At 57.1% G+C, this 26,084-nt stretch overlaps 1 protein-coding gene across 1 annotated transcript in view; it reads right to left on the bottom strand.

Annotated features, from left to right (window-relative positions):
• Positions 1 to 23,297, bottom strand: part of NOL4L (nucleolar protein 4 like) — a 64,172-nt gene extending 40,875 nt beyond the window's left edge. The window contains exons 1-3 of the mRNA XM_032126538.1: positions 22,938 to 23,297; positions 5,028 to 5,183; positions 1,315 to 1,426 (exon numbers count right to left, since the gene is read on the bottom strand). Of these exons, the coding sequence (XP_031982429.1) occupies positions 1,315 to 1,426; positions 5,028 to 5,183; positions 22,938 to 23,246 (577 nt within the window). The 5' untranslated portion in view covers positions 23,247 to 23,297. The remainder of the gene's footprint in view (positions 1 to 1,314; positions 1,427 to 5,027; positions 5,184 to 22,937) is intronic.
• Between the last annotated feature and the right edge of the window lie 2,787 nt (positions 23,298 to 26,084).

Below are 26,084 nucleotides of genomic sequence, written 5' to 3'. Positions count from 1 at the left end.
CTCGGCTACTGCCAGGCATTTAGGAAGGTGTCCTGGTGTGGGTGAAGCCAACAAGTGACATCCCTGTTGGCCTGACTCATCCCATCACCCTTCTCATCCACTGAGCTGGCTGCTGCAGCTGCAGAGCTTGGAACGTCACCCGTGATGGATGCAGTGCAATCAGTGTGAAGGCCAGGTTTGCTCCCAGCAAGGCCAAAGGCCAGAACTTTTCTTGATGTAATTGGAAAGAGGGATCAGGCCCTTAGCTGGCAGAGTGGGAAGGGCTGTAGTAATGGAGCTTCAACTAATAGAATTCACATGGAGTTATTTGGGAGAGTTTTTGAGAGTTTTTAAGAAATGTAATGAGTATAAAGCATTTCAGTCACTACCTTTGGATAGATGGCATGTAATCCACTTACACCAAACCTCTGGGATGTCCACAGCTCTGCTCTCAGCAGTAAACAGTTGGCAATCTAATACTAGAAATTCTCTATTGTTGGGCCTTTTGTTTCTTAAATTCTGCTTCCCTTCTTGGTAAGAGATGCCAAATGAGCCAGTTTGCCTTGACACTTTTGAAACAGACCAACTCCCTGCAGTTTGCTTAGGTTTTTTTTTAAGAAGCAATTTTAATGGGGGAAACCAACATCATTTTGATTCTTTGCACTTGATCACGAAAACAAGTTTGTAATTCAGAAAAAAACCAGACAAACATTTAACCTGGAAGAGAACCTGGTCCCATCTTCTTCCCACTCCTGCTCTCTCTTAGACCTAAGGAGCTGCAGATTGGACCTGTCTACAAACGAACTGTAACGAGTCAACCACCTCAGTGGCCACACTAATTGTGTGTGTGTACACAGGCACAGTGTAACTGTGATTGCCAAAACATTTACCATTATCAAACTCAGGATCACATGCTTATCTATTAATCAGTGTAAATTGCTTCTTTATCAGAAACTTCAGCTATTCAGACATATTCTGTGTCTTTCAATACAATATTACTAGTTCCAGGGAAAAACTTTATGGTTTTTTTTTTAGACATTGAAGTTTCCACCCACACATGATCATGGGCTGATTGCAGCCATATCTGTGGTATTTTTGACCCATGTTTTGGATGGCACTGGGGAAGCTCTGAAAGAAGGCCAGGCTGCTTCTGCTCCCTAAGCTGAAAGAAGCAATTATTTCAGCTTGGCTCTAAGATGAAAAACAGTCCAGGTTAGGAAAACCTTTAGGTTAATATGTATCTCCTGGGCAGGACAGTATCTGGCAGCTGTCAGTGGCACTGTGCTGGTACAAAATGCAGTGTCAGCTCTGCTGGCAGAAGTCACTCGCCTTTACCTTTGGGCTCCAGGCCGTTGGAGTTAAAATGCATCCTCTTCTGGCACTCGGTGCAGCTCATCAGGAACCTGGTCACAGCCTCTCTCGGGAGGAAAGCATAGGTCTCTGCAATCTGGGGAAACAACAGACAGCTGTATGTCCTGGGAGAGGGAGAAAGGGGCAGAGAGCGTGGGGACCACGGGCACAGCTCGTAGCCACATGTTATTCCCTCCAGTCCTAAATCCCTCCCTCCAGAGCAGCTGTTGGTGGGGGAACACTTTGGGAGGGTAACTGGTGTGCCAGAGAGGCACCAAGACACAAATGAACAGACCTTTGGTATCCCTGCATAGCCACACCTTCCCAGAAACGCCCTCCCATTCCCCCTTGGAGTCTGGGAAGAGCAAAGCTATGAACGTGTAAGAATCAAATGCGAAAGTAAGGCCTCACCAGCTCTGTTTGCATTGTTAATTACCATCACACCAGTAACCTGAAGAATCCATTAATCTTTTGTAAGGGCAGGTCACTTTTTCCCACAATGACAATCAATTACTGTTAATAATACTTTGCACTTCTGTGACATATTTTATCTAGGGAATTGAAAACATTTTTCCAAACAGTAGTGAATTAAGTCTCCTGTACCTTTGTGGGATATGTATTTTACAGATGAGCAAAAGCTAAGGATAAATATTTAAAACTTGGATGCTTCAAGTTAAACACTAGATCCAGACCTAAGCACCCACAGAAGGTGCCTGGCAATCCCAGAGTCCTGTTATTGTAATTAATTCCTGCCAGCGGTAATTTTATGGTATTTCTAAAGATCAAGACTAGGTTATTTGGAGAAGGAATGAGTCAATTTTAATGTAGACTTCTTTAAGGCCATAAAAGACCATCAAGTCTTGGAGTCTGACCTGTGTAGCACAAGTCACAAAACTTCACCCAGGTTCTCCTGCAGCCCAGTGGCCTGTGGTTTGCCTAAAACATCATCCAGGAAGACATCTGGTCTTAATTGGAAGGCATTAAAAGGTGGAGAGCCCACCTCTTACTTTGGGCTGGTTCCTATGCTTAATCACCCATCCTGTTTGGTCTAAGTGACTTGTCCGAGCACGGCGGTTCCCAAACCAGGGGCCGTGACCCCCACAGGGGTCACAGCACTTACAAGTGGGGTCATAAAGCAGACAGAAATTCAATTGTTTGTGCCAGTCCTCGGGGCTGTGAGCCCGGCAGAAGTGGGGCTCAGGACGGGAAGTGGGGCTGCAATCAGACACCTCGTGGGTGAGGGCTGGTGATGGGGCCGAGCTGGGAGGACAGCCCAGGATGTCCTGAACCCCTCCTCTGCCCGGTGGGCATCGTCCTCCTACCTTATGTAGTTAACAAATAATACCTAAATTATATAAATCCACGTTAAATACAGAAATACCTAAATTCCAAGCATTTTTCCACCCTGCGGGGGGTGTTGTTCTAGAAGCAGAGCAGCGGGGCAGGGGCAGTGGCTTTGCAGGATCACGGCTGAGGCAGCGCCGTGCCCGGCCGCTGCGGTGGGAGGGAGCCGCATCCATCTCCACTGCGCGGCAGCAGAGCCCGGGCTTTCCACACGCACAGAATGCCAGATGGGTGGAAAGTTCAGGCGGGGACCTTGTCCCAGCGCTCAAATGGAGGCTGCAGTGCCTGGTCCTCATGGGATTCTCCTCCTATTTAGCTGCAGCCCCAGCGAGCTCTGTTGTGGCCGAGCGGATGCCAGCTCAGTCTTCGCCTCTGTGGGATATTTATCGATGCACAAGCACAAGGGATTCCCGCAGAAACGCTGGAATGAGGGGCCTGGAAATTGCTGGTGGCAGCCGTGGTATGGTGGCACAGGCAGGGAACCCTCCTCGCGTGCTGCCCACCGGGCTCAGCCATCTCCCTGCCTCTTTTGCTCCAGCAAGCCCACAGTCTCTGCTGCAAATGTTCAGCTAATTTTAGTGATACAGTTGTTATTTCTCAGCTGATTTGACGCTCTGCAGAGCAGACTGCTTCCTTGATGAGTTATCTCCCATCCAAACTCCCTTTCTGATTGCCTCCCTCCGGAGGTCATGGACAAGGGCAAACTCTCCAGTGTCTCTAATCAGAAGCGGTGGGGAAAGGGAGCAGGGAGAAGGAGGCAGAGGACCCTGGAGCCTCCCAACTGGCCACCCAGCAGCGTCCCTTTGTGCACCCGTGCCAGGCGTGGCGCGTGCTCTGCACCATTTCACCTTCCAGCTCAGGCTACAAAGGCGCTCCGGGGAGCAAGGGCAGGAGTGAGGGCAAGAGCGAGGCTGGGCAGCCCAGCCAGCAGCGTCCTGCCAGGTCAGGAGGGGATACACGCTGCTAATGTGATGATCTCAGCTCAAGAGGGAGATGAGGGGTGGAGCGTGAAGCTCTCTGACTGCTGTGAGCAGGCCTGGGAAAACAGACGGATCCAGCCTGCTCCCCTGGGGCTGTGCAGGGCACAGATTAGTCCTCCAGAGAGATGAATTGAAGGAATTAGGGGAGGGTCGGAGTGGTCTGCTGGGGAAATGAGCAGAAAGTTTTTGAATTGTGGTCATGCTGGTGGGGCTGCCCCCCCTGGACCATAGAGAGGTCGCTTGCCCCCAGCCAGGGAGGGTCAGTGTGTGCCCTGGCCCCATGCTCTGCCACAGGCAGGACTCGAGTGCTCAGGGCAGGGAGCGATGCTATGAGCTCTGTGTGCACAGCCCTGCTCCCTGGGGACTCCCACCATATGTGGGAGGCTGCAGGGCACTGGGCTGCCTCACCAGCACTGCCAGCACCACAGTGTGGATGGAGCACGGACATAGGCAGGCAGGACAGACTCCAACCCTGTGCTGACTCTGGCAGCACACTGAGCTGTGCAGAACCTCAGGCATCATCACAGAGACAAGGGCAGCCTGCACAGACCTCTCTGAGACATTGTATACACCAGAGAGATGAGCTGCCAGCAAGCCACTCCTGTCTCTAAGCGACCTGGTCCTTAGGGCTGTGGGATTCAAGGGAGTAGCTTGGTTTTGGACAGTGAATTCAGCTCTTCTTGTAAAAGGAGAGCCCAAATGTTTGCATCGAAGGGCTGTGCAGAGTCAAGAGAAACAGCAAGCTCCCTGGAGAAGCGCACTTCAAGCTAAATTATTCCTGACCTAACTAGAGTGGTGTTTCAGGGTGGATAGAGCTGGTTCTTGGCATCCATAGAGCCAAGACAAGACTTTGCTTGGTGCCTACCTCCATTTTGTAACTGAGGAAACCCAGGATGGGCTGGAGAGGAGGGGAAGGCCACGGCCATGCCCCAGTCCCCCTTTCTGCTGCTCCTGACCTTCAAGGCCCCACGCGAGACATTTGCCTCTGGCTGAGGGAGACAGGGAGGCAGATGACCTGGAGCATGCAAGGCACCGGACAAACATTCTCTCGTCCATCACTAATACTGAGGATTTCTCTTCCTTTTCCCTTCAGACATGCACAGTGCCTTTGTATGATTCCCTTGCTCTCTCCTCTCCCAGCAGCCGCGCTGTGCTGCCGCTGCAGCCCGGATTCCCCGAGCACAGCTGCTCTGCCTCTAAACCCCTCCTTCCTCACGCCTCTCCGCACAGGCACACTGGGCTCTGCCTCGCCTCTGCCTCCCGTCAGTGGCTCTGCTTCTACCTGCCCTGTCATCCCCATTCCCGAGGGACTCTCCCTCCCGCAGCCCCTCCGCTCCAGTGCCCTCCCTGCCCGGGGCACGGGGGGACTCTCACCGCTCGGTAGGTTTTCTTCTGCCCGGCATGTTTGGGTGCTTTGCCCGGCTCCGACGAGCTTTCCACATGCATCGAGTAGATGATGTCAAAGAAATCTTCCACCACAGCCACGCGTTTCAGAGAGATGCCCTCGGGCTCCGACAGTCCATCTGCCCCCTACAACAGCGCAGGCAAGTTGAGTTAGTGTCAGCGATGGGTGACAGGGGTGACGAGATCGGCCCGGGGGTAATGCGGTTGGAGGGGGCAGAGTGGCGGTGCTCCTGCCTCGGGCTGCCTTGGGCACGGGGGATGTGGGGGATAAATTAAACATCGCTTCAGGGAGGATCCTGCTGTAGCCAGGGCACTGGCGGCTGCTGCTGTTGTGCTGCTAAAGCTGGCAGTGAAATTGGGCCAGGAATAAAAACAAGGGAAGAGTCCAGAGTGGAGTCTTAACTGATCAAGAAATTCAATTTCCATAGTGTGGGGTGGTTTTGCTAGGTGGGGAACAGGCAGGGGAAGCTCTTTGGACCTGCACATGGTGCTAAACCATCCTGGGAAGCCCTGAGATGTAAGGTACTCTCGCTGGCTGCAGTCCCCGTGGACATGGATCAGCCAGCAGGACAAGGTTTCACTGTGATGCCAGGATACAGCCCCTAAAGGAAGGAGCCAGCATCCCCTCCTTCCCTGCGCTGACCTTTCCAAGGCTCCCTCCCTCTCACAGACGCAGAGCAGCTGAGCGCTGGCAGCAGCAGCACAGCTCTTTGTGTGTTCGGATGTGCTGGAGAGCAGGAGGCAGTAATTCTGCCACACGACAGTGGTGACAGACTGATGGGAGTGGGAAGCGTGGGGAGCAGTGCTCCTCCGAGCTGACTGGCACCAACGGTGTCAGCTCACACTGGCAGGGTATGCCGTGGGAAGGGGAGGCAGCCTCTGGGACCCGGCAGCTGCTATCGGCACTCGGCACAAAGCACCAGGGCAGGAAGGGTTAGTGGGAGGTGGTCACTGGCTACTGTAATGGCAAGGGGGACTGAGAAAGGGCCAGGCTTTGGGAGGTCACTTAGCTTGCTCCTTGAAAAAATGCCATTTTTGCATAGACAAAAAAATAATTCAAAAATATTTTATATATATATATATATATATATATATATATATAAACATCCCTTTAAGGCCTCCTTTCCAAAGGGAATGCATGGATGTTATCCAGTGAGTACCCACCAGGCTGCTAAGCAGCAACCTGCACTTCTAAATGACCTGCAAACTATCTTTTTCACGTGCATTCACACATCCCTGAGGGCAGGCAGAGGCTGGCTGGGAGCTGTGGGCAGGGTCTGGCAGGGGTCTGCACGTAAAGGGAACACCCAGTCTCCTAACCTGCGTTTGTGTTGTCCTTGGTTGGGCTCTGTGTATCTTACACAGTCTATAGATTGAATAAATGCTGTTCTTTAAGCCACCAGTCAAGAGCCTCTCAAAAATCAATCACTTTGTGGGCCCACCTTCTGCTAAAGCTACCCAACATCTCAGAGGAGCAGTCATTTAATGTACGGTGCTGCCTATTAGGGTTGGCTCCTCACCCCAATTTCGGAACAGAGACTGCCTGTCCTGGGCACAGGCTGCAGCGGGACGGTCGCTGAGCTCACCCGGGACACGGGCACGAGGATTTTCCAACACAAACCACCTCTGCCCTCCCCGGGGAGCCCCAAGCCGGGTCTGAAGGTGGCTGTAACAAAGAGAATATTGAGAGCGAACACAAGGGGCAGGGTGGCAGCGCTGCGTGGTGGGGGTCGGGAAACTTCGCCCCAGGGAGTGTCTTTGAGGAATATAGATCTAATTTCTTCTGTCACTGTTCAGAGAGTTTCAGTTTAATCGAGGGCATGGGTATTCCCCTGCCAAGGAGGAGCGGGCATTAGGAGGCTTCCTACTGACCAATAATCCTCAGAGCAGGGTTGAAATGAGGATAATTACAGAAACAGGACAAAGGAAAATGCAGCAGGGGAAAAGCACAGTCAGATCTAACAAGCAGAGCCCTCAAAATTAAGGCTGTAACCAACCGTGTATGCAAATCAGTTTCCAACCGGCTAATATCCTCCTCCCTGCACGGCCAGCAGGTCCCTGTTTCCTCCCCGGTTTCAGAAGGAATGCAGTGAAGGTAACCTCAGGGTCTGGGCATTGCTACAGCCTCCCTGCACACCCAGCAGCGCTTTCCTCTCCACCCCGGCTGGATGCCGGATGCCGGAGCTGCCTCCTCAGCATCCCACTCCCTGCAGCGATCCTCCCCTGACTCCTTGCGTCTCTCCATCCCCTCCTCAGCCTTGTGACTGCTCTTCCCGTGATGATTATTTAGCTTCGGTAAGCAGGTGAGATGCAAGCAGTATCAAAGCCACTGGGCATAAGAAGCTGTATCAAGTCAGTGCCTCCGGGATTAGGGAGGTTTATATCTGGCAATATACCCAAATGTTGACCTAGGATTTAAGAGGACACGTGTGCTGTAGAGTACCTCTCTGAGGGGCCCACGCCCCTCGGGTTCCTCCTTCCACACCCAGCATTGCTCACCAGTATTCAAGGCATGAGTCAGAGCCCATAATATCTCAGAAAGGCTTAAAACCCCTCAGGTTTAAATAGCAATAAAAATTCAGTTGGGAAGGAGAATGGGAAGAAGGGATGCTTTTACCCTGTCCTGGTGCTGGGGCTTTATTAGAAGTCACCTGCCCCACAAGGAGTAAAAGATTTCAGGAGCAAAGCTCAGCCCTGACATAGGTGCTTGGAAATGAGTGGCATTTCAGGCGCTGAGGAGTCCCTTTGCCACATTCCAGTCATCCTCCTTTCCCCTATATTTGCCCAGCACCGGTCTGTCTCTCCCCCTTCCCAGTCTCTCCTCTGTCCCCGTGTACCGTGCCCCACAGTTCTTACCCTCCCTTTCCTCTCGTCCTCCCCACCTTCCCAGAGCTGTGAGCACTCTCTCCTCTCACCTCCTCTTCTCCATCAGGTCTTTTTCCTCCCCAGTGTCCTTTGTCTTCCCCATCTCCTCTAGTTCCACATCTCTCAGCGCCCGTACCCCCGGGGACCCTCTGCCCTGGGACCACCCTCCTGGGCCTCGCTGCCCCTGCATCTCCTCTGTCCCTGCTCCATCCCTCCGACCCCGGCCACCTCCAGCACCCGCGAATCAGCGTCGGGAGGTGCCTCTGAGGGCCGAGGTCCCCTCTCGTGCCCGGCCCCGGGCGGCGACAGCCATTTCAGGCAGCGCTGTCCCGGCTGCGGCACGGGCCGGGCAGCGCTTCCCAGGGCCGGGGACCGACCATGGCGCTGCCAGCGCCGAGCCCCGGCACCTTTGTTCTCGGCAGCCGCCCCGGGCACGCTCGGCCTCCGCCCGGCCCGGGACGGGGGCGGTGCGGCGGGAGGGGACGGGGAGCGCCCGGGCAGCCCCGAGTGGCGGCGCGGGGTGACATCTGCCGCGGCGAGGAGGGAGGCAGGGCCGGGCGAGCCCCCCCCGCCCGGGCCGGGCTGGGGCCCGCCGGCAGGTAGCGGGTAACCACGGCAACCGGCGGTAATCCGCTCCCCCGGGCCCGCCGCCGCCGCCCCGCGCCCGCTGCCCCCGCGCCCGCCGCGCCCCGCCCGGCGCGGACCGGCCCGGGGCAGGCACCGGCGGCGGCGGGGCCCCGCTGTGGCCGGTCCCGCACCTCGCCGAGCCTGGGACGCGCGGGCAGGGGCAGAGTCCGGGGCGGGCTCCTACCACCCCCAGGCACCGCCATCCCGCCGGAGCTCTGCCCACCTCCCGAGCCCCACTGCAGCCCTACCGTGCTCCCACAGCCCCGCCGCAGCCCCACAGGGACCTGCCCTGGCTCCCACAGCCCTGTCAGGCTCCCACACGGACCTGCCACGGTTTCCCCAGGGATCTGCCATGGCTCCCTCACGGACCTGCCAAGCTCCCACAGCCCTGCCATGGCTCCACTGCAGCCCTGCCATGGCTCCCGCAGCCCTGCCATGGCTCCCGCAGCCCTGCCATGGCTCCCACAGCTCTGCCGTGGCTCCCACAGCCCTGCCATGGCTCCCACAGCCCTGCCATGGCTCCCACAGCTCTGCCATGGCTCCCACAGCCCTGCCATGGCTCCCACAGCCCTGCCATGGCTCCCACAGCTCTGCCGTGGCTCCCATAGTTCTGCCATGGCTCCCATAGCCCTGCCATGCTCCCATAGCTCTGCCATGCTCCCATAGTTCTGCCGTGGCTCCCACAGCCCTGCCGTGGCTCCCATAGCCCTGCCATGGCTCCCATAGCCCTGCCATGGCTCCCACAGCTCTGCCATGGCTCCACAGCTCTGCCATGCTCCCATAGCTCTGCCATGCCCCCATAGTTCTGCCATGGCTCCCACAGCCCTGCCATGCTCCCAAAGCCCTGCCATGCTCCCACAAAGTCCTGCCATGCTCCCACACAGTCCTGCCATGCTCCCACACAGCCCTGCCATCGCTCCTACACAGCCCTGTCCTGCCTTGGAGCCTGGCAGCAGCACCCACACATCTCCATGACCAGCCTTCTCCACCCGCCCAGCTCCCTCTGCTCTCAGCAACCTGCTGTGTCTCCACCAGCCCCTGTGGCCATTCCTCAGCAGCCTGGCCTGGGTGTGAAAACTACCATAATGGGAGGTTTTCACAGCCGAAGTGCAGCACTGATGAGCTAACCCTGTTTTCTGTGGGGCAGATCTACGGCCAGCAGCTGCCACCTGATCCAGTCCATGCTGCCCGCGGTGACCTCCACCCCAAGCCCCGGCAAGCTGCCACCACCCCAGCGAAACCAGACTCCCAACCCAGGCAGCTCCAGGGAGGCCAAGGGATGACAGCAGGCTTCATGCACAGGACTTCTTAACCCTGCAAGCCCTTCCCCAACTTGGACTTGGGTTTGCGAGAATCTGGGAGCATTTAACCTGAGCTCTCCAAAGCCTGCATGCTCCCAGCTCCTCTTCAGACTGACTGGGGTAGATGTTGCCAGAGGAACTGCCTGTTCTGGGCTCAGCAGCGTGGAGGGTCTTGGCTCTGCCCTTGCACTGGCTGGCAGGGCAATATCTGCCTTCTCCAGTGGGACTGGCAGCTCTTCTGGAGCCCAGGAAGCTACCCCGCTTCACGGCTCCGCAGGGAAGCATCCCTTTTCCAAGGGGGTTAAGCTGGAGGGCCATCAGACTGGGACTGCTGGAGCAGGAGTGGGATGGGAGGGAGTGCCGACTGCTCCCCCATCTGCTGTGCTCACCAGCAGATAAAACACTGCCCTGGCCCTTGCGCGAGGGGCTGATACCAGCCGAATTCAGCTTCCTGTGAGTCAAAAGCCGCTTCCTGCCAGCAGAGCCTTGCCTGATAATGGCTGCGTTCTGCTCTCTGCCCGGGAGCAGACCCTCTGCCCTCGCCTCTCCTTGCACTTCCCACATGAAAGCGTTCCCTTCTGTATCTCCCAACCACAGCATCTCCCCGCCCCAGTACAGAGTCACACGTTAAACTCTAATTTCCTGCTGCTGTCTGGAAGGGCCACTGTCACCCTCATCCCTGGGACAGCCGAGCTGGAGGTTTGGGGCCAGCCGTATCGAGCTGTCCCTCAAGGTCACCTCCCTTGTACACACAGACAGGCCACGTCGTTCTCTCTGCCTGTGCTTCAGCTGCTGCTGGCTGTGGGACACAGCCACTGTCCCCAGCCAGGTCAGGAGCAGAGTTTTCCTGTCCCACACTGGAATGACCCCATGGTGTGACCATGGGTTCCCCAGCCCACACCAGCAGCAGTGCCATTCCTGTGGCACTCATCCATCCCTCGCCCTTTCTGCCAGCCCTGGGTGGTTCCTATGGCTGCACAAAGGAAGATCCCTTTTTTGAGATGAGCAAAAGGGGGGTTTGGGTTTTGTCTGAGCACTCTGCTGCTCTTTCCTCTCTGAAGTGCCTTTCTAATTTTCTACAAGTTGTATTTGTTCTAAGGGAAATTTTGGTCTTCTGACAAAAATGCTCAGCTGGACCAGGGAGTGCATGTGCACAGGACAAAGCAATTGGGACCTAGTGGGATCAGAAACTGTGACATACAGGATGGGATGTAATCCTGCCACAATGCTAGAGACATCCCATCAAGTGCTCCAGAGATCACAGAAACATGGAATGGTTTGGATTGGAAGTGATCTTAAAAACCATCTCGTTCCAATCTCTCTGCCATGGGCAGGGACACCTTCCACTAGACCAGATTTCTCCAAGCCCCATCCAATCTGGCCTGGAACGCTTCCAGTGATGGGACAGCCACAGCTTCTCTGGGCAGCCTGTGCCAGTGCCTTGCCACCCTCACAGGCAACAATTTCCTCTGAACACTGTGATTCCTCAAGTCCATCCCCCTGAGCAGCCTGTGGCCTCCCAGTGTCCACCCGTGCCAGTGCTGTGGCCACCACCAGCACACAGCCCACCTCTGCAACTACTTCTCCTGCACAGGCTTCAGCACCAAAACAGACGTTTTATTTCAATATGGACTCTTACAACTTTTGATCAAGAAACTGTTCTTGGTACTTCTCATCTCTGGGAAGTCAGCCCTTGATTGGCTTCTATATTTAGACTTCTCCGGGGCTTTAGGAAGTTCACTCCTCATGGTATTTAGGTGTAGGATGAAAGCAGCTTTTGCGGGGGATATGTTAAACCACAGCAGGCTCCCTCTGCTAATGCTGCGAGGAGAAAGAGAAGCTAGATTCCTCGAACTTCCCTCTTCCTCTTGCCCCTCATGTCATGGGCACAGTGTGTGCCTTAGAAATAGACACCGGGGAGACACTGGGCTGAAAACAGTATCAGCTGTATTGCTCATAATAAAAGAACCCACAAGAAGACGACGGGAAATGCTCTGACTGACAGATTTTGCTCTTTTTTCTCTTGGAAATATTTCGCTCGGAAATTTTTCTGATCATTTCTGGTTGAAAAAGGGGAGAAAAGCAGTTGCTAAAATGCTGATGGTGTTTCCCTGTGCTGAGCATTTTGTGTTGTGCCTTGTTGCACCAAGCAAACACAAAGCCCCATCCTGCCCTTAGAGCTCCAGCTCTACTCACTGCAGTGAAAACAGCCCCAGCCCTGCTGAGCAGCTGAGCATCCCTCTAGCCCAGGAGGGTTCATTTCTCCTGGGGAAACTGAGGCACAAGAAGAAATCATTTTCCTGACACTCTGTGCTGACTCAGGCCAGGACTGGGGGCATTCACATTGTTTCTCTACCCAGAACTGTACACAATACTTTTTTTTTTTTTCCCAAAGTAAATACTTCCTCATGAGGGGAGCCGGGTGCTTTATTTTTAGCTGGCAAACACAGCTGAGGTGTGTGTCTTTCACAGGGCACAGGCACCTCTTCAGAGCGAGCTGCTCTTTCAGCCGCCGCAGCTGAGCCATGGGGATGGGTCCAGGCCTTTGCTCTGACCTCGGCTTATTCCTCTCCTGGCTCCCAGGCCTGGGAATGAAAACACAGCAGCCTGGGAGGGGCGGGCCTGGAAATGGCAGCCCTGCCTCCAGCTGTGGAGACGGCCCAGGTGCAGGGTGCAGAGGGGAGGTTGGTGTGCTCGGGGTCTGGTGGGCAGCTGGGGATGGGGCTGTCATCCATCCCAGGGCTGCCACCCATCCCAGGGCTGCCACCCATCCCAGGGCTGCCTGAAGGACAGAGGGGAAGCCCAGCAGGAAGAGATTCTTGCTCGGATGCCTGCTTAGAGGCTCCTTGGATGCCGGCTCTGCCTGGGAGGCAGAGGACATTTTGCACGGCGCAAGAGAGCAGAGCTGCCTCCCTGCCAGCACCGGGCTGTGCGCTGGCGGGGAAGCCACAGGAGCAGCTGGATCTGGCAGGCAGAGGCAAGCGCAGTGATCCCCAATAAATGTGACCCTGCACCTGCTGGCCAGGAGCGAGGGGGAGCCGGCTCTTTCAGGGATGACAAAATACTGGGTGCCGTGGTGCAGCCTGAGCTGCTGTTGGAGCACTGTTTCACTTGGGTTTGGTGAGAATGGTTCCTGCAGCCTCGTGAGTGGAGCACCCGACTGACCTTCCAGGGAAATTGCTCCCTGGGGCTGTGGACTTCCCACTCCCAGTCAGCTGGTGAGCATCACACTCCTCTCTGAGGTGTGCGGGACCTGTGCGGGAGAAGCGCCACGCTGTGGGTGCCAACAGGGAAGAGATCACGAGCATTATTATCTGGGGATTATTATCATGTTGCAGTATTTCTTACTATTTTGAAACAGGCAGGGTTTGCACAGAGAAACTGTGGATGCTCTGTACCTGAAAGTGCTCAAGGTCAGGTTGGACTGGGCTTGGAGCAACCTGGTCTAGAGAAAGGTGTCTAGTGAAAGGTTGGAACAAGATGATCTTTAAGGTCCATTTCCACCCAAACCCTTCTAGGATTCTATGATTCTAAAATAGGAGTTTGGGTATTTTTTAAAATATATCTGCAAAGGTGGGCAGCAATTTCTTAATGTCATTTGAATCTTGGTTTAGGTGATTTGGGGGAGAATGCTACCAGAATGGAAAAACGGGGGGGAAATGGTAAACTGCCTTTGCAAGCAGAAATGTTTTATATTCCATAGCATCCTGAAAAAAATATAAAACTAGGAATCTAAAGAATATTGAAAACATGTAGCTGTAACACAAACTCAGAACATGTCTAGAGGTGGCTCTTCCTTGAAGTAACTTATCACCATGAGCAATCTGCCCAGCACTGAGCACTAATCTAATAAATATCACCCACAAAGCAAAATCCTTTGAGTCAGAGGGGGCCAAGGCACTGTAACAAGTGATGAAACGACCTGTCACAGCAAGGTGACCCCTCTATGCCTAGGAATAGACCCATCAGGGCAGCCAGGTGACATCATCACACCTACAGTGAGAACACAGTGATGTCAAAATGAAACTGAGGAGGAGGAGATACGGAGCAGCGGCAGAAGTTCAGCTTGTCAGTGGTAAGAAAAATTATGTAAAATCAGTTACAAATGATGCTACAGTGAATCAAGGTCAGGCAGGGCTGAGAGGCTGAGCCCTGGATGTGTGGCATCCCGGTGCCAGCTCCCTGTGCCCTGGCAGTTACCAGTATGTGGGCCACTGTCGGAGACTCCCACAGGAACAGCGAGATGGGCCTCTAGGGAAATGCTGACAGCTCAGCGGATGTTGGAGGGGGGTAAAAAGGCCTGCACGCCCTGCCCCTCCCTTTCAAACCAGGCTCTTCTTCAGGTCAGGGCACAGCAGGGATTGAGCTGCACCACACCACAGTGGCTTCAGCACAGCCAGGCCCTGATGCCAGAGCCTGGAAACACCAATTGCCACAGCCAAGGACCACCGCATCTGCTCCCCGCGAGCCCACGCTGGGTTCAAGAAATGGGGACGTTATGGAACCATACGGGTCATGCTGGACTCCATCACACCCTTTCCCGACATGGGAACCCAGGAAAACATATGTCCACTGCCCTCAGTGAGAGCAGGCACTTGTATTTATCCTGGGCTCTGGCTCTGCAAGGCTGGAGGGTCCTATACAGGGAGTCAGGGCAGGGGCCACAGGGGACAGACACAGATGGAAATCTGTTTGTTCTCCCCTTGCATTCAGGTAAACCCCCTCTGTATTCTGATTCATTTCCATCATAACCACTGTAGGTGGACCCCAACCCTTCCAAAAGCCAAACTTGGACTTGTAGATAAGCCCAGGAATGATTTCCCGTTAACCTGGGATGACCAAGTGGAATTTTTTTGAGCTCTTAACTGAGACTACACGTGGGGGGAGCAGAAGTCAAGCATGGTCTTAAACACTCCGTCGTGGTAATCTATCCACAGAGATCCCTCTCCAAGGTGTGACACTTCATCCCATCACATGTGGTTTCAGTGCCACATCACTGCAGGCTGGACACATGCAGCATATGGATTGCCCTCACATCTGGCCTTGGTCTTTTGTGAGTCTGTGTCTCCAAACAGGGATGCTTTTGGGAGCAGAGGAAAGGGGGGTGGCAAAGCAAGCGGGGTAGGGAAGGCAGACAATTAATACAACCTGCCCTCTGTGTGAGGAATAAATTGGCAGCTGACAGGTTATAATCTGTGCGAGCAGGATCTTCACAGGAGAGGTGAAGGCTCCATTGGGGGCCAATTGGATGGTTAATTAGGAGGACAAAGCAGAGGATTCGTGAAAATGTTTATGAAACAGTGCTTGGCAAGGAAGCCCCTGAGAAACGCTCAGCAGAGAGGAGCTGCTTTGGGCTGGGAGAGGAAACACGAGGGTGAAGCAGCAGAACAAGCCCTGAGAGGGAAAACAGCCATGCAAATGCCCCTGAGAGGACGGGGATTCCCAGGTGCCCTGCGGAGGAGTTCAGGGGAGGACCTGAGGACGCCGAATTTTTTTAGAAATACACGGTCCTCTCTCTTCCTCCTCCCTCCGCCGTCCCCACCCTAGCGCGGTGGGGAGCAGGCTCTGGGTGCCGGCAGGCACCGCTGCCGCAGCCAATCGGCGCTCGCTGGCCGGGCAGAGAAGGGCACGAGGAAAGCAATTAAACCGGAGCTTTGATTGGGCTCACAGATGACTGCTTGTGCTAGAAATGCCTGAGCTTCTTTAAGCGCCTCGGCGGTGGCTGGAGTCGGTCTGATCCCCCCATCCCCTCCTCGGCGCGTCGCTGCTGCGGCAGCGGGAGCGTGACTGATGCTCTCTGTCCCACACACGGCTCCGAGAGCTCAGAGGTAGGAACCAGTTGCTAAGAGACAGGACTGTACTTTCCAGCCCACATCCAGACCTTTGTCACCAGCTCAAGGGCTTTCTGCCGGATCCAAACGCCCGGCGCAGGTGAGCGGGAGCAGGCAGGCCTCCTCCCAGCTCTGGGAGCCACACGACCAGCGTTCAAACTGAGGATGGGAACGGCAAACCCAAAAGCATGCCCAAGGGACCAGCTTCCCTGGACTGGCTGCTTGTCCCAGTGCTGTGAGACTGCAAACTGGAACACCCTGCAGCACCTGGGAGCCAGTGTGGGTGGTACCTGCAGCACCAACACCCAGAAGGTTTTGGATGTCACCACAGAGTGGATGAGCAGATGACTCGGTATTTGCTTTGAGATCCCTCCTTCAAATGCAAGCCAGGAGAGAAGTCCCAAACTTTAGTCTCCTCTTTTTGGGGGGATGCCTGGTGAGTCTGAATTCTTAGCCCAGAGACATCCATAAAAGCAACCCACTACCAACTGGAAAGCCGAGACTTGAGCCACAGAGACTGAGTGACCCTGTCTTTTCCAGAGCACTCCCTCCCACTTGATGAGGAGCAAATCCATCAGAGCCACCAGCATTGCCTTTGCCCGTCTGTTGGAAGGGAAATACATCCTCTGGGGCTGCCAAGCCAAAGCAGAGCAAGGACAGAGAAACCACTCACACAGCATTGTCTTCCTGGCTGTCACTCCATGAAGGGCCCTGCACCACGCCAGGAAGACACAACCAGCCTCCCCTCCACTTCCAGAGGCTGCTCCCTTGACCTCAGACATGGACACTGTTACCCAAACCTCTGCTCTGCTCTCTGCTCCCACACACTGCACAGACTGTCTGCAATTATTTCTCCTCAAATAAATTGCAATTCTTTGGCACCAGCCATAAAAGTGGAAGTCAGTAGCTTTCCAACAAAGACAATGATTTTGGCCAACAGGTACCTGCCCTTGCTACAATCAGCTAATTAAACCAGACACTTAAGCTCAGGGGTGGCTCTGGCCCATTCTCAATGCGATTCTTTAGAGGTGGACACAGCTGATATGAGATCAGGGAAAGATAATTAATAATTTGCACTAAAGAAAGAGATATGAATATGCATCCCTCTGTCATGGCAATGCCAGAGCATCCATGCTGGCCAGGCCGGGTGCATGGACACTCCACCAACGCTCCTCCACAGCCCTGGGCTTTCCCTGCCATTTGCTTGTCCACAGCATAAGTTCACAGACTGCTCATATCAAGCCTAAAATAATGGTAAAACCAAAACTGAACAAGTTGTGTCAGCAGGAGATTACTGCTGAGAATGGTCCTGAGAAAGTTCTCACTGAAAGGACTGTGTCTGCCTCTCTGGGCTCTCCTGCAGACTTTAGTCAGTGACCAAATTCCCCCTTCTGTCCGTGGTCAGAGCAAGCCCTTCTGAGCCATGGCCCACGAGGAGAGCTGAGAACAGCCATGTACTGTCCTTACAGCCAGTCCTCTCTGCTCCTCATTAACTCGGCCCTGAGTGCTTGGATCCTCTTCCTGTGCAAAGGTGGGACATAACCTGGAGTGTGGGAACAACGGCCTGGGGTTCTTCCCATTTCAGCCTCATTGACCAAGGCCTGGCAGAGCTGTGCTTTGGTTGTTTGCTTTTGGACCTTCCTCAGAGTGACACCCTCTGAGAACAACAAATACGAAAACAATTGTGGGTCAAAGAGATAACTTTTGGATAAATGTTATCCAAACAATACTTCTCCTCTCGGATCAGCAATGCCATGCCTGTTTCTGGAATCGTGTAGGATGTGCGGTGTAGATGGCAGAGTTAGTTTTTCAGAACCTGTTTGGTCAGACATGTATTGGGAACTGGAACCTTTGCTGATGGGGCTCCAGGTCTCACGAGTGCTGGTGACCAAAGCCAGCACCCAAGGATGAGGGTGGCTGGGATGGTGGGATCTCTGGAGCTGGGACATGGTACTAATGACCACAGTGGGACTGCCTGTAATCAGGCTTGTAGGCTTGGCAGACATAAAGCAAGGACTGAATGAGATGCTGGTTTCCCCCTTATCCTTAGAAGTGGCTTCAGCGGGCTCTCCTGAAGGGGTGGGAGTGAGCAGGAGCTGCAAGTGGGCTTTGCTGCCAGATCTCCTGAGCTCCCAGCTCAGTGAGGAACTTCATTCTGCCAGTCTGCGTGACTGCGGATCATCAGAGCTCTTTAAATTCACCTTGCCAAGGTTTCAGCTACTGCCTGGTGAGCCTAAGCCAGCTCTTGGGCCCAGGGGATTGGGTGTCACTGCTCTCTTTGACTCTTACCATGAGCAGCTTCAGATGTAAAATCTGTAACTGATGTTGTGCAAACTTGGAGCTGAATCTGGAGGGGATGCTAATGCGGAAGATTTTCTTTAGATGGGGTTGAATGGGACCACACACCCAGGCCAGAATTGTTCCAGTCTCCTAAGGGCACCTTTAAATGTAAACCGGCCACTGGTTCCACTCGTTGGAAAAGCTGATGCTGCCCCATGTGCTCAGGGTGGGATCTCTCCGCAGGTGAAAGCTCTGCGTGCTCTAAGTAAGGCTGGTGCAACGGGAGTAATAGACAATTTCTCAGATAATACCCTCAGGCCCATCTGCCTTGTCTAAGACTCTTCTGAACGGTCTTGATTTATTTTTTTTATCACTTGAAGTCCCCAGAAAGTCTGAGTGGTTATTCACGCCGTGAAAACCTTCTGTTGACTGATGTTCTTAGAGGTTATAGATGTGCAGCTTTTTGGGGCACTGAATATGGGCATTGAAGGGTACTTGTATCAGGAAAAATGTAGCCTCTATTAGCTGTTGGAGCAGCATCTTTCTGACATGCCCGGCTCCTCTGCTCCGGCATTCTGCCACTGTGCTGTGCTGTCCCACGGCCTGGCACCGCAGCTTTCACAGCACAACACTCCCTGTCTCTGTAGCTAAAATGAGTTTAGGGATAGGCTGTACTGTGATATTTATCCACTGTCCTGTGGGATAGTTTTCCTGCTGTCAGAGAAAGCCTCCATCCATTTTGCATTTTGGACTCACCAATTGTATTTCCAGTGCTTCCCCCACCCCAGCACCGTTCCTTGGGTGAGTTTCACCAGGCACAATCGTGAAATAATTTTGAACATCTGGTTCCGGGGGAGCTGGCACAGGTGAGCTGTACCTGTACAACAGCAGCAACCCACTCGAGCAATGCCCTCATCCTGTTAGCGATGCCTACAGAGCCCCAGAGCCTCGTGTCAGCGCTGCGGGGGACGGGGAGAGAGCAGCAAAGCAGAATCAAACGTGGGCAGTGCTGCAGAGCCTGCCTGGTCCCCTCGGCTCCGCACAGCCCCTGAAGGGCTGGCTGACGGCAGGCTTCCCCTGCTCATCCCGCAGCCCCCCAGCCTGCATCACGGCCTGCCAGCACGAATCTGTCCTGGCCGCCGCGCCAGAGTTGTGACAAGCTCCCACCACACACGGCCAAGTACAGCATCGATTTAGAGAGCAGCTAACGCCCGAGCCGAAGTCTGAGGAGAACCCTCCCCTGCACACCCGCTGCTCCGGCCACAGCCATCTGCTCCGCCGGTTGTCACCGAGCGCTGTCCATTTCCCTGCACTGTGGCTCCATCTCACTCCACGTTTGTCTGGAAAGACTGTCTAAATGATGCTAAATGCTTAAGACAAGAGGGACATGAGATTATAATGAACTGCATCTTAGCACCTTGTCATGGACAAATTCTCCCACAGTTCTTAGCAAAGCTGGGGAGAAGGATGAGTGCTGCCCATCCAGTGCCAGGATTCGGTCCAGCCCACGGATAATGAGGGGGTTCACACCTTAGTGTGTGTCAGCCATGGGAAAGAAGGGCAGATCTGGGCACTTTGGGCTGTATCCATTGTCTGTGCTGCAGTAGCACACAAAGATACCCTCCTCCTCCTCCTCTTCACTACAGCCTAAATGTATTTTTTTCCAGCACTCTGACCTAAAAGATGCAGCGTCCAGCCTGTGTGTGAATAGGGCTGTCAGGCAACAATGTCCTACGCCGCTAAACCGCCTGTGTTTATCTGTGTAGGGCTTTTTTAATTGTATGTGTTAAATGTCCAGCATCTTTGGGACGTTCATCTGGGAAAAAGAAATGTGAACAGTCTCTGTGCCAGACATCCGTCCGCACTGCTGTTCCTATTCCCAGTGCATTCTTTGAGAAGACCACCATCTGCTCTGACCACCACCTAAGGCAGATGCCCCCTTCTCAGTGCACAGTCCCCGCTCTCAAGCCACCCAAATCTGATTAGGCCTGTTCTGATGAGAGGCCTGGAGGAGGGCAAGGGAAAGTTACTCAGGAGAGAAAATAATAACCACATGTTAATTAATTTTTCACTACAGATGTGCAGAAAATACACAAACCAGCTCAGGGTGCACAAGCCAAAAGGAACAGCTCTGCTGGCTTGCTGGGGGGGGCGTGATTATTTTGGGGGGTTGGGATTATCATTATTATTATTATTTTACAGAGGAGGAGTGGCTCCAGCCCTGTCAGGGAAAGGAAATCTTATCCCCACTGCTGCCCTCTACATGCTCTTTACCACCTCTTTTCCAGTTTTCCCTCCCGGTCCCTCAGATTTCCTGTGGCGACCTGCGGTGAGAGCAGCGCAGGACGCACCCCCCACCACCCCCTCACTGCACCCGGGGTGGGGGCTCCGCCTGTGCCTGCAGCGGGGGACATCCCCAGAACGGTGCTCGCCCGCAGATGTGCTCGGGGAAGGGCGAGCGGACAGGACGAGCCGGATCAGATTGCTGAGGAGCACAGCCAGGGAAAAGCAACCGAAACACTGCTCCAGAAGTATTTGGGAAAAGCAGCTGAACAGACATTAAACCAGAATCCAGGCGTTACTGTCCAGCAAAAGCCTCAGATCAGATTCATGAATTATTTGACTGTGTGCCTGAGAGCAACGAAATACATCCCAAACCCAACCCAAACCACCAAGGATGAGGAGAGCACCGAATTACAAGGAGCTGAAGAAAATCCCTGACAAGTTATCTCTAAATTTGAGAGCCGGTTCTGGCAAAGCCAAACTCCCAACTGCACCCATCTGAAATGGTCCATGGGATTCCTGCCAGGGAATGGCACAGTGGGGCCAGGGAGACCAGGACCAAAGGAACAGGAGGCAACAACTTCTACAGACCCCACTTTGGAAGGTTTGGGGGACTGTGATGACTGCTCTCCCTACAGCCAGTGGCTCTGCAAAGTGCTCCCAGTCCTAACATCTGGCAGGCATCTAAGCACTGGGAAATAAGCTGTATTGCCCCTTGGAAAATTCGGTTGTCCCCCAGGATATATCTGCTTGTGTTTGCTGGTTTAGGGGAGCCTGGGTGTAACGCCTGTCTGTAGCCTGCAGGGACTCTGCCAGGGAAGATGCGGGGGCCTAGGCATGCTCCTCGCTGAAACTTCATCTGTGCAGAGGCCCTTTGGGAATATGCGGGCTTGCACCGGCCTGGTTGAGCCGCTGACCCTCGGGACTTCCTCCCGGACAAAGGGGAGGGGGCGTCTAGCGAGCAGCGGGGTCGAGGGAGTCTGGCTCGGCCTCTCTGGGGTACCATGACTCTGCAGCATTTGGAAGATCTGGGATAGAGTCGCTGACTGGATGGAGAGGACCCGGGAGGGAGTGCTGGGTCTGTGAAAGGGGGTACAGCTCCTAATCCGCCCTCCTCCGGGGCTCCTGGCACAGGGGGAGTGATAGAGGAGGGCTGCTAAGAGGTCTCAAAAAAAAAAAAAAAAAATCGCAAAGAATTTTTTTGGGGCATGGCATGGGGGAGGGGGGCTGAGAGGGGAGAAAGAAAGGAGCCTCTGAGCACCACGAAGTGAGAGGGAGAAATAATGACCCTTCCCCCTCCCCCCAATAATCAGGCGGACCAGATGGGAGGTAAATAGTGCGTTTAGAAGCATTTGCCACAGATGGGCTGCCCTCAATGGAAGCATCCTCCAGCCACATCAATGCTGGAGTCTGTGTGCACAGAAAACACTGCACCCTTCAGAGCAGCGGCAGCAGCAGCAGCAGCAGCGGGAGAGGCGGGGAGGGACAGGGGGAAAAAAATCCCTGCCAGAGCCCTCCGGTGCCCGCGGTCCTGGCGGGGCGGAGAGGGGCGCGGGGGATGGCGGGGGGCGCGGGGCCGGGGTCGGGGCAGCCCCGCCGGGCGCTCCCTGCGCGGGGCCGGGGCCGCCAAAGTTGCGCGTTTCCCCCCGCGCCGGGGAGCGGGACACGCTCGGGACGGGAACAATGGGGCGGCGGGGCAGCCCCGGGCGGCGGCGGGAGGAGGGAGGGAGGCGGCGGCCGGTGCCCCGCTCCCCGGCCCGGCCGGGCGCCGAACAATGAGGCTCCGGCGGGGGAGTTCCCGGGACAGCGGCCCGCGAGCGGGCGGGGGGGCTGCCCTAATCCGGGCTCTGCCGCTGCCCGCACCCCCCGGGGCACCGGCTGCGGCGGCCGCGCCGGGCGGGCAGCGCCGCGGGACGCCGGGGCCGGGCTCAGCGCGGCGGCCGGGCTCGCCCCGCTCCACTCGGCTCGGCAAGACTCGCCCCGCTCCGCTCCGCTCTTCTCCGCTCCGCTCGGCACGGCGCGGCGGCGGGGCGGGCAGGGCGCGGCGGCGGCGCGGGGGGGCGGGGGGTGCCGGCGCCCCCTCCCCGCCGCCCGCTGCCCTTGACTGCAGCCCTGTCCCCGGCCGTGGGGCGGATGGGAAATGCCGGGCGAACGTGATCGGACAGGGCGGGGGGGCGGCGGGGCCCGCACCGGGCGGCGGCGCGGCCCCCCCGCGGGGGCAGGTGCACGGCGGCGGGCGCGGGGGCACCGCCGCCCCCCCCACCTCCCCCGCGCCGGCAGCGCCCGGGGAAGGCGGCAGCACCGGATGGGACGGGGACGGGGATGGGGATCGGGGGGGCGGCGGAAGGTGCGAGGCTCCGGGCGGGCGCCTCTCCCCATCCGCATCCCGGGCGGGTCGGGGCGGCTGGGGCGCGGCGGCTGCCCCGGGAGCGGCGGGGGCTGCGGGAGCGGCCGGGCCCCGCGTCGCGCCCCGCATGGGGCATGCGCGCTCCCGGCGGCCGGCGGGGCTGGGCCGCCCGGTGCTGACGGGACAGGGCCGGCGCAGCGGTGGAGGGGACCAGGGCCCCGGGGGTGCCCGCCCCCGCCCCGGGCAATTCCCCCCCCCCTCCCCGCCCGCACCCCCGGGGAGGACAAACAGACACGGACAGGCAGGCAGACAGACACAGAGCCCCCGGGGCACGGAGCGCACTAACCGTTCCCGTTTTCACCGGCACATATACCACCACTTGACCCATCTTCGTCGCCTCCCTGGTGCCGTTTCCCAGGCGGAAGCCCTTGGACCGGACCCAGAACTGGAACTTGCCTTTCTCCCCCCCGCCGGAGCCGCCGCCAGAGCCGGTTCCCCCCTGCAGCACCTCGGCGATGCGCTGGTACTTGCTCCGGGTCACCGTCTTGGTTTTGGCCGAGTCCCCGTAGGTGCGCAGGCACCAGTCCCGGAACTGCCGCCCCAGCTCGCTGTCCCCGGGGCGGCTCCCCCGCAGCAGTAACGGCGGCTTCGGCATCGCCCGACCGGCGGCGGCGGCGGTAACGGCGGCGGTAGCAGCAGCAGCGGCGGCGCCCGGCCCCGCGCCCTGTCCCGGAGCGGGCGGAGGGGCAGCGGCGCTCCCGGGACGGGCTGCGGGGGCGACGGGCGGGATGGAGCGGGGAGCAAGAGGCGCAGGAGGGGTGGCGGCCTCTGTAACGGGGAAGGGGGGGAGCACCGGGGCTCGGACAGCGACCGGAGGGAGGCACCGGCGGCGCCAGCAGCAGCAGCAGCCGCTCCTGTCACAGGATCACAGGCGGCTCCGGCTCGTCCCCCTCCCTCCCTCCCTCCGCCCGCCCGCCCGCCCGCCCGTCCCTGCCTCCTCCGCCCCCCTCCGGCCGCCTCCTCCTCTCAGCGGGATCCCACCTGTTAGAGCGGCCTCGCCGCCACCGACGGGTCCCCCCCCCCCCCACTTCAACCCCCGGCCCCGGGGCAGCTGCTCCCCCCGCCCCGGCTCCGGTGGGATGCGCTCCCCTGGCTGGGCCGCCCCTTCCCCCCCCGCTTCCCTGCTCCCCGGCCATACGGCCCCGTACGGCCGGGGAGCGGGGTAGCGGAGCGGGGGGGCGAGCGGCCGAGGCGGGGCAGGGGGTGTCGGTGGGCGCGGGTCCCGGTGCCGGTCCCAGACAAAGGGCCGGCGGGGCGCGGGCGCACGTGTGCGGCGGGACGGGCCGGCGGGGGCGGAGGCGGGCACCTGCCGAGCCGCCGCAGAGCCGGGGAGGAGCCGCGGGGGCAGCGGGAGCGGCGGTGGGAAGGTGAAGAGGGGGGGTCCTCCACCCTCCGCGAGGACCGGGATCGCCCCGCAGCGCCCTCGGTTGACCGGAGCGGCTGCGGCTTGTCCCGCCGGACCGGGAGAGCCGCACCCCGCCCCAAGCCCGGCCCCGGGGCAGCGGAGGTCCTGCCGGCCCCTGGAGCGGGAGACAAAGGCCGGACCCCGGCCCCGGTGCCTCGCTCCGCTCCCCCGCCCTCTGCATCCGCCTCGCGCCCCGCAGCCGCGGCTGTCCCGCGGCGGGACCGAGCGCCACCGCTGCGGGGCGAGCGGGGGGGGTCGGGACGCGGTCCCGCTGCTCCGGCCCCGAAGGGGCGGAGGCGAGGGCGGCCACGGCGGGCCCCGGGGGGGTGAGATGGGGCGGCCCGTCCCGGCTGGCGGCTGCGGCTCGGGCTCTGCCCGGCGCTCACACGCATGTGCCGAGATGCTGGTGGTGCCACACGCGTGCTCCCGGTCTGTCCATCGGTGTCACATGTGTGCTCCATGCCCACTCGGCAGTGCCACGCGCGTGCTCCTGGTCTTCCCACCGGTGCCACACATATGCTCCCGGTCTGTTCCTTGGTCCCACGCATGTGCTGCTTGTCCGTCAGTGCCATACGTGTGCTCCTGGTCTGTCCATCAGTGCCATATGCATGTTCCATGCCCACTCAGCAGTGTCACGTGTGTGCTCTTCTCCTGTCTGTTGGTGTCATATGTGCTCTCTGACTGTCCATCAATGCCACATATGTGCTCCTGGTCTGTCTGTTATTGCCACATGTGTGCTCCATGCTCACCCAACAGTGCCATGTTTCTGCTTCTGGTCTGTCTGTTGGTGCCACCAGACGTTCCTTGTCAGTCCATCACTGCCACGCATGTGATCCCAGTCTGTCCATGAGTGCCACATGTGTGCTCCATCTGTCCATCGGTCCCTTACCTGTGCTCCCTGTCAGTGACCTGCATGCTCCCAGTCTATCCATCAGTGCCATATGTGTGTTTTCTGCCTGTCCAATTAATGCCATGCATGCATGCAGTCTGCCCATTGGGGCCACGTATGTGCTCCATGTCCATTCAACAGTGCCATGCATGTGCTCCTGCTCTGTCCACCAGTGCCACGTGAGCTTCATGCCCACCCAGCGGTGCCACACACTTGCTCCATCCCAAGTCGGGGGCACAGTAGGGGACCATACGAGGGCTGCCTGCATGGTCAGCAGTGGTACAGCTGGCATGAGGATGTAGGTGCAGGAGCCAGGAGACTGTGGGAACCTGGAAGAGGAATTTGATGTGTCAAGGAGTTGTGAGGGCAGTGCTGGAGATGCTGGGTGTGGCATCGGAGCAGCCAGGGCACAGCCAGCAGCAGTGCCTCACGCCAAGGCTGGAGACGGGGGAAGGTGAGGGTGCTTGATGGCTGAAGGGCAGTTTTGTTCACTGTCCCTTGCCCTGTGCCAGTCACATGGTGCCCATCCAAAAGATCTTGAGGTGGGAATGGAATGCTGCAGGAGCTGAGCCATGGGTTAGCCATGCCAGAGGGGGTATGGTGAAACCAGGGGATGTCTGTGACACTGGAGCATTGGCATTGCTTATTGCAACATGCCACTGTAGATCATGTCGACCCTCCCTATCCCACTGGATATGTGGACAGCTCTCAAAACATTCTCAGTGTCACCGTGCCGTTTGCTCTGGGCCCAACATGACGCCATTGGAGAGGGACTTGGGGACACAGAGGATCTTCCCTGTTGTGGAATTTCACCCCAAGGCATGTTGTACAGGATGCCTACAGGAACTCACTGGCGTGCTGCTGCAGTATTTCTGATGACCGCTACAAACAGGATGGACATCCTCTGAAGCCTCAGCCAGCCATGGAAGCATGGCTTTTTCTGGGGATGGTTGTGAGGAGCAGTGAGTGGATGGAAATGGCAGAAAAGAAAAGGGTGTTCTGCAGAATTTGGGTTCAGTGGGTAACTGTCTTGCAACACCTTGGTGGATAAAGTCAGGCTCAGCTCTCAGCTTGCTCCAGTCCCTGGGCATACACTTGTCGCAAACAAAGCAGTGACAGGCTGAGCTGTTTTTCAGAGC

Source organism: Corvus moneduloides, chromosome 17 (assembly GCF_009650955.1).
Source record: "Corvus moneduloides isolate bCorMon1 chromosome 17, bCorMon1.pri, whole genome shotgun sequence".
Lineage (NCBI taxonomy): Eukaryota > Metazoa > Chordata > Aves > Passeriformes > Corvidae > Corvus > Corvus moneduloides.
Note: the sequence above shows the minus strand (reverse complement) of the source record. Positions and strands in the feature narration are given on the sequence as shown.